Source organism: Pteronotus mesoamericanus, unplaced genomic scaffold (genome assembly GCF_021234165.1).
Source record: "Pteronotus mesoamericanus isolate MK-2021 breed Mesoamerican mustached bat unplaced genomic scaffold, CSHL_Meso_final contig_181, whole genome shotgun sequence".
Taxonomy (NCBI): domain Eukaryota; kingdom Metazoa; phylum Chordata; class Mammalia; order Chiroptera; family Mormoopidae; genus Pteronotus; species Pteronotus mesoamericanus.
In genome coordinates this window covers 10,538,028-10,546,570 of record NW_026555077.1, presented here as the reverse complement: position 1 = coordinate 10,546,570, position 8,543 = coordinate 10,538,028, and the positions used below count along the sequence as shown (strand labels likewise).

At 37.2% G+C, this 8,543-nt stretch overlaps 1 protein-coding gene across 3 annotated transcripts in view; it reads right to left on the bottom strand.

The window, feature by feature from the left end:
* Nucleotides 1-3,992: 3,992 nt before the first annotated feature.
* PRKACB (protein kinase cAMP-activated catalytic subunit beta) overlaps nt 3,993-8,543 on the bottom strand; it is a 66,075-nt gene continuing 61,524 nt past the window's right edge. For all 3 annotated transcript variants that reach the window (XM_054566909.1, XM_054566910.1, XM_054566911.1), the window contains one exon: nt 3,993-7,319. In XM_054566909.1, the coding sequence (XP_054422884.1) occupies nt 7,194-7,319 (126 nt within the window). In that variant the 3' untranslated portion in view covers nt 3,993-7,193. The remainder of the gene's footprint in view (nt 7,320-8,543) is intronic.

Sequence of the window (8,543 nt, the reverse complement as noted above, 5' to 3'; positions counted from 1 at the left end):
TTTCATTTAGCATTGTTGTTTCTTCTCTTACGGTGGTGACTAAGATCACTTTTGTTCTTCTCCCCCTCCCTCTTTCTCACAACGGTATGAACGCCCTTCATTGACTACAACAGGAAGTGGAAAAGGAGGGTATATGACAACTCCCACTTCTGGGGAGGCTTCACAAAGCGTGGCCACCCTTTGAAATCGTTCCCTTACTGGGATAGCTAGGATCCTTCGGTAAAATGTAGAATAGGAGTGGCGATAATGGGAACATCGATCAGGGTCCAGTCAGAAAAATAAAAACCATCCTAGATATTTCAACAGAAAAGATTCAATAGAAGAAGCTGGTTACCCAGGTGACGGAAGAATAGTTGAAGAGCTGTACTTCATATAACAAAAATAAGTGCCAGTTATAATATTACTAAAAAAGTTTATAAAGCCAGCCCAAAATAAAGACAAGTATTAGAATGATGAGGAACAGCAGGGAGCTCTATCAGCCCTAGGACTAGTAAAGAAAAGCTGGGGTTCATAGAGCTCAGGACCTAGGCCTATCTGGCAGAACGTGGAGCCAGGACAGTGACAAGGAATTGGGACAGTGGAGAACTCTGGAGATAGTACAGATCAAAGACGAGGAGGGGACACTCTAAACGTACTTTCTTCTTCCCTTCAGTATTTTACCACCAATTCCCGTCAGGCAGGTCTGTCTAATGCCAGAGGGTTAGGGTGCCTGGAAACTAGAGCCCCTCCTTATAATGAAACAATAGTTTTGCCTAGGTATTAAAGTCTAAGTAAAACAATCAGCCAGAACTTCATCAGTCAATTTTGCCTCAATGAAACTCCTAAAAGAGAGAAAAATATTTAGGCTCATTACAAAGAAATAAATTTCTACACATAAAAAAAAAAAAAGAACTTTGAAGTCATTACCATTTTTTGTCTTTCTTTTATAACTTTTAGACAATTATGTCTCCTGAAGCTAAATTCCCATTTTTAACTTATCTTTGATATTTTTCTTTATCTTTTAAACACTAATTCAGAGGTTTCCTAGACCATATCTTTCAGATCACTACTATAGTTATATCTATTCTAAAATGTACTTTTTCAAAATTGCTTATTTTGTTAAATAGTCATCTTTACAAAGGTATAATATACTCATTTTAGGTATACAGTTAATGAGTTTTGAAAAATGCACCCTACCAAAATGCTTTTTAGATGCACTCACATTGCTGCTTGTATTTGTAGCTTATTCTTTATTATTGGTGAGTTGTATTCCATTGTATGGCTATACCACCATTTGTTGATTCATTCACCTGTTGCTGGATATTTGGATTGTTCAGTTTTGAGACTCTTATAAAGATTTTGTGAATACTTATGCCTTTGTGTGTATAAATGTTTTCATTATCTTGGGTAAATACCTGGAAGTAGAATAGCTAGTCATAAAAGTGAATGATTAACTTTATAACAAACTACCAAAATGTTTTCCAAAGTGGTTGTGCCATTTTATATTCCTACTAGCAATGCGTATCAGTTCCAGTCACTCTATCATCTGCACTAAGACTTGGTATTATCTGTTTTTAATTTTAGTCATTCTTTTGGTATATAGTGTTATCTAGTTACGGTTTTAATTTGCAATTTGCTGATTTATAATGATAATGAGTATCTTTCAAGGTACACAAGACTGATATTGCTACTCAGTTAAATTCCATGACAATGTACTTGAGTATTCACTGCATGCTCAGCCCTATGCTTCAAGAAAATCTCAGTTTAAGCCTTGGTTGTCTTTGAATTGTGGGGATTGTCTTGGCTCCCATTTTTCAGATAACATTTTCCACCGAAAATGACATTCTTAAGTGTGGTAGCAGTACAATTCCTCCCCCTAAGATGTCCATGCCTGAGTCCCCAGAAGCTATGTGTAAGGTTATACAACAAATGAGGGATTAAGGTTGCTCACTAGCGAATACTAAAATGTGGAGAGTATTCTAGATTATGCAGGTGGGCTCAATTTACAAGGATCTTTAAAAGTGAAAGACGGGACAGAAGAGGAAGTCAGAGGGATGCAATATGGGAAGGACTCGGTCCGATGTTGCTGGCTTTGTAGATGGAAGAGTGGGACTGTGAGTCAAGGAAAGTGAGCAGGCTCCAGAAGTGGACTATGGAAAACACAGGGACACAAGCTTTCACCCCAGGGGCTCTAGAAAGGAATACGGCCCTGATGACACCTTGATTTCAACCCAGTGAGGCTCACGTCAGATGTCAGACTCCTATAACTAATTTGTGTTGTTTTCAGCTACCAGGTTTATGGTAATTCGTTACAGTAACATTCAAAAACCAACACTTCAGGGTCATCATTTGCTGTGAGCATTACTATCTACTAACAATCAGATGACAAACCACCTGGGGTTGTGTCTCAACCCTGTATACCCCTTCCCCCTTTCCTTTTAGCCACTTCATTAACTTCACCATTAAGATATTGGCGGAGACTCTCAACTCTGTGAGTCCGGTGTGTTCAGTTTCATGTTGTATTAGCACTGCTTCAGGAGGATAGCAGAATGCCCAGGGTAAGTCTGACCAGGACCCAGGAGTGGTGTCAGTTGCCCAGGCTTGCCCCTGCTTTCAGTAGTGACAGTTTCCTGTTTCCTGCTTGCATTCCAGGAAACAATAGAAACAAGATAGCAGGTGCATTGAGGTTTGTGACCGCACATTCTACTCATATCTGATTTTTTTTTTTAAATTTAGCTTATGGTAAATTAGTTTAGTTTTGACTAAGTATAAAGCATTCGAAGGAAGATCAATGCAAGCCTTTCATCATGAGAATACAGTGTACGTGGGAGTATGCTCAGTAGCTGTACTAATTTGTTAGGACAGCCATCACAAGTACGACTGGGCGGCTTAAACAATGGGAAGTTATTTTCTCACAGGTTTGGAGGTAAAGTCCAAGATCAAGGTGTCATGAGGGTTGGCTTCTTTTGAGGCCTGTCTCCTTGGCTTGTAGATATTAAGATCTCACTCTTACATCTTCACATGGTCTTCCTTCGGTCTATGTGTTCTCTGTGTCCTGATCATCTCTTCTTACAAGGACACCAGTCACATTGGCTTAGAGTCCATCCTTATGACCTCATTTTACCTTAATTACCTTATCTTTTTAAAGGCACTATCTTCAAATACAGGCATAATCTGTAATACTTTGGTTTAGAATTTCAACATACGAATTTTGGTGGAATACAATTCAGTCCTTATCAGAGAACACAAAAAGCTATTAGATAAGGCATGTAGAAAATGTTCAGGAAAGGGAAAATGGAAGTATTTAACTTCATATTCAATATTTGTGCATAAGAAAAACTAAATGGAATTCAAATAATGATAGTTCTGCATGAAGATCTATCTGTTCAGATTTTCGTAATTAGTTATACAGGGAAATAAGCAAACTGGAATTTATATTAAGCTCTAACAATGATAAAATGAAGTAAGTACTGGTATAAAAATAGTCAGCATCAGACTTTAAAATGCATCAATATTTATACATGTTTGCAGTAACAATCATAGTAATAAAATTGGTAAGCTATTAAAATAACTACCTAAAAAATTATTTCTTGAGGTCAAGGACAATTACAGAAACATACACTAATCAACCTGGCTAAAACTGGAAGGGGTGATGTGAAGCTCAAAAGCACTTCTGGAGAAAAATGTATAAATTCACAGCTCACTGTGATAATAAGAGGATAAGATACCTTGTAGTGACAATCCTTTAAAGATGGATATTTTCATAACTTGAACTAATAGCATGAGGAAGAGGTAGAGACACTTTTTGAAAATTATGGAATGAATCTAGTAGTTTCTTAGTGAAGACCCAGTTGGACATTCCTCCTCGTCTTGCTCTGTTCCCTCTTCCAAAAGACCAACCCAAACACATACAAATTAAGAATCTGTAAGCATCTGTGGTATCCACAGAAAATAAATCAGGAGAGAAAGGCAAGAAATACAATTCAATACTCAATAAATTCTTTTATCCCTTGAAGATACTTTAATTTTACAGTTATTGATTAATTAAAAAACACAGTTGTTTTCGGCATTTCCTAGCTACAGTAGTGCAGAGGAAATTCCATTCTAAACAAAGAAGTAATTAATGAAATAACAATACACCTTAACATTTTACATTGATAGGTTACAGGTTACAAGGTGCTTTCACATACATTATTTCATTTGATTCTTATAATAAGCAGGAAAAACAATCCGTGGGAAAGAAAAATGATTTTTTTTCAAGCTTACAATGAGTATTTTCAGGCCAATGGGCAGTCAATATGAGAACATATCAAAAACATGATAGCAATACCCACAAGCCACAATGTCTTCTTTTTTGGGTAGGTTGACAGTTTGATATCAATTAGATACTGAGCATCAGTGAAGGAGGAGGGAACCTAAACGGACATGAGCTTTTCAGGATATTCAAAGAATTGTACGAACACTGGAAGAGAGAAATGCCCTAAAAGATCATCTTAACAAGATTTACTTCAAAGCACGTGATCCCCTCAAACTGTCGTAAAAAGAATCTTATCACAACCTGTGAAAGTTAGAAGGGACTTCAGGAACTGCCTAATGGGACTCTTCCACTGTGCAGCGCAGAGAACCGCAGCAGAGGTCCTGCGGGCGGTGCCAGGCCAGGCCTCAAACGGAGGCCTCGACTTTCAGCCTAGGGTTCTTTCTTCTACAATGCCATCTTCTTATTATTTACCAAGTAAAACTGTAATTCCTTCTGTTTCAAATAATGTAATTTGAAGTTAAATACTGATTCATGCCATTTATTTCTTATTCAAGTTTATATATTGTTCTTGTCTACATTGTGGCAGAAACTGAGAACTTTATATAATTTTAAGATATTCTAATTCAGTGTACTCGATTGGTTGGAAATAAACTCCCTCGATATATTTAAAAGCTTGCTCGTGTCCTTTAAATAGAAAGTAAAATGGAATGGCTAAATAGCCCTCAAAACCAATGTATTGAGTAGGCATCATCTACCCAGATAGATTCTACAGCAAGTGATGCTGCGCAGTAGTAATTCCATTAAAAAAAATATTTTTAGAATTCATAGAAATCTTTTTAATTACCAAAAACTAAAATGTAATAATCAAATTGTCATCCCCATGATTTATTAAAATAATTTTACAATAATATACAACAAAGCTACCATAGAATTTGTAACATACATATAGAATACAATGATCAGCATGTTCTTGGGTCTAAATGAAATACAAAAAAAACCTAATTAAAGTATTTTGTACAAACGATATTTTATAAGCTTATGAACATGATATATTTTTGTTACATCAAAACTTGCTACAGCAAAGTAGTTCATTTTTTTTTTGCACATTTTAAATATAGGTGGACCAAAAGCTGAAATCAGTACCAGCTTATAAATGATATAACCATGCAGAAACACTTGACATTCAAAAGATGTACAAATTGATCCAGAGAACATCGCAGACAGGCTTTTTCAATGTCTTCAAAGGTTATGCAAGGGTGTGGTAGAGAGGAAAAGAAGTAGAGTCAGTGCCCTACCTGCACCAATGAGGAAGCAAATAAGATGCTTATATACATTAAGATCAGTTGGATTAAAAACAATATCTTATATGCATGTAAATTGATCATAAAAAAATGAGCCAGTTTATTTTCAACTCTTTTGGTGTGTTCTTTTAAGATAGGTCACTGACTCACAGAAAGAAAACCAGATGGGAAAATTTTAAAGCAAAGATAAAAATATTTTAAAAACTGAGTTAAGCCATGGTTTCTCAACAAACACTAAACTAAATGTGCAAAAGTGCTTGAAATTTCCACATGACCACAACGTTGTTAAGTCAGTTGGCAAAAGAGTATGTAAAAAAACTAAACTCCAATGCTATACCTGCATGACCACTCATTCTGTTTGCTGAAAGGAAAGAGGCTGGAAACTATTACATATCTGAAAATATCACACCTGCCATTCTAATGCCATTGTGGCAGTTTTATAAATTTTGTCTCTCTCCTCACTGATGAGGCACAGGATGAAAGCCGAGGTTGCCGTGGTGCCTCTGCCTCAGGCTGACACCCACTGAGGCGCGCCGCCATGATGGCCTGGCAAGGGCTTCTTTGCTCCTAACTGTGATGAAACATAGCAAAGCAAACACAAAAGAAAACTCTCACTTACATAAGAGCATGTCTATACTGTTTACAATAATTAAGCCACTTGTTTGAGTTAGCCAAGTATTTGTCCACATTAACGTTCTTTTTAGTTTCTTTTCCTTTAAAAAGTTTACAATGAGGGCTTATTTGAGAAACTTAAAATTTTGTCACTTTCATTAGTCATGTTTTATTAAAATACTGGCTAAAGCCCTCACGGAACAGTCAAGATTTAGAAATCTTAGAACTCTAATACCTACAGAAATGCCGACGCCAAGTGAGAGAAACTAGCTGATCATAACCCATATCATTAGTTTTTTCTGTGAGTGAGACACATTTGTCACAATGCTCAAGCTGGTCACTTAATTACTCAAGGGGAGGATGCTATAAAAAGAAGTGGGGAGAATAGAACCTTTGATCTATAGGAATCTATATTGCTGTGTCTATCTACCCTATATTATTAGTCCATCCAAATTTATTGCCAGAACAATAAGTTTGAAGAAAGTTACTGTTTTAATTTGTATATATTTTCTTGATAATAAAACATTCTATCTTCAAAAATTGTCAAGAGTTCTGGCAAAACTGAGTCTGAACTACAAAGTAAAAATAATTATTAGAAAGTATATCTTCAAGTCATTGACCAACAGAAATATTGGCAAGGACTACTAAAAGGAACACTTATCATTCCCTTCAAATATCACATAGCCATAACACTGCCCATTTGAAACACCAACAAAAAAAAAAAAATGGAGCACTGTTTGGAGAAAAACTAAGGAAAAGGAAAAAGGGAACAAATGGATGTAGGAGGAGAGGAGAAAGGCAAACCAAAGAGAAGCAGGAAAGTGCCTAGTTCTGTGTTATGGCACAGACAATGCTTGCTTAGTGGTGCCTTGTTACACAGGTGGACGCAGAGTGCACACACAGATGATGGCAATCAAGACCTCAGTCGCTGGGATGAAGGAACTAGGTTAACTGCTTCAACAAGGACGGTCTCAGCTCCACCCTTCTCTCTCTAGAGTGCAAAGTACTGAGCGCGAGTTCTGATATCATCTCGTTGCTCATATTTAAAATTCACAAAATTCTTTTGCACATTTTTCTGTTATAGAGACACGGATATCTTCTTCTTCATAGTCATCAAAGTTGCTGGTATCTCCAGAACCTCTGAACTTTGGTATGAATGGAGCTTCAACCTATAATTGAGATAGAGAGAAAAATAAGAGTGAGATAGTCATTTATAATAAGAAGTACGCAGGGTCCAGCAGAAGTAACACCTGATTGAGTGTGATGGGTAGGGTAATAATATGGGTGTAATAATTTATAGTTTTAATTGGAATATTTCACCTAAAATGTCATTTGGTATGCTTGAGTGGGATATTGTGTTACAGAACTACATGCATATAATTTTGTAATAAAAGATTTTATAATGAAAAGGGTGTGTTATCTGTGCTGGCCTTCATCCTGATTTTGTGGCACAGCGTTCCTAAAACCCTCGGAATTTCCTAAGTGCAGGGAGTGGTAGGATGTCTTTCTTATGTTAATAAGGCAACTTTTGGAATGTCCATACCATAGGTAACCTAGGGTAGGGGCTGGTTGCCAGGGAAACCAGCCAAGTGATTAGAGGACTGGAACCTTAAGGCCCCAGGGAGGGGAGAGAGGCTGAAGATTGAGTTCAGTCACCAAAAGGCCAATGCTTCAATCAATCATGCCTGCGCAATGAAGCCTCCCTAAACAAAAGGATTGTGTTGGAGAGCTTCCAGGTTGTTGAACAGGTCAGGGTACGGGGAGAGCATCTTGCTATGGGAGAGCAGGAAGCCCTGCACCCTTCCCAGGTACCTTGCTCTATGTATCTTTTCCACCTGGCTGTTCCTAGTTATATCCTTTTAGCATAAACTGGTAATGTAGTAAAGTTTCTCAGTTTTGTGAGCCGCTCTAGCAAATTAATTGAACCCCAAGAAGGGTTTGTGAGAACCTGCAACCTATAGCTGGTTAGTCAGAAGCAATGGTGACGAACTGGACTTGAGATTGGTGTCTGAAGTGATGTGGGGAGGGGGGGTTTTGCAGTGCTGAGCTCCTGTCCTTTGGGATCTGATGCTATCTCCAGGCTGACTGCGTAAGAATTGAGTTAATTGCTTGGTGGTGCAGAAAAAAAACCACACATACTGGAATAAGAGGAAAAACAAATGCCTGAGAGTTTTTAAACACTAAGGAAAATAAATTCCCACTTCATACACGATGGCATCTTTAAATGCCTGTAAGTGGTAACAGCATTAGAAAAAGAAGTGAACAATTTGCTATTTTTTTTTGTTTTTTTAAAGATTTTATTTATTTGTTTATTTATTTATTTATTTTTAGAGAGGGAAAGGGAGGGAGAAAGTGAGAGAGAAACATCCATGTGTGGTTACCTCTCGAGCGCA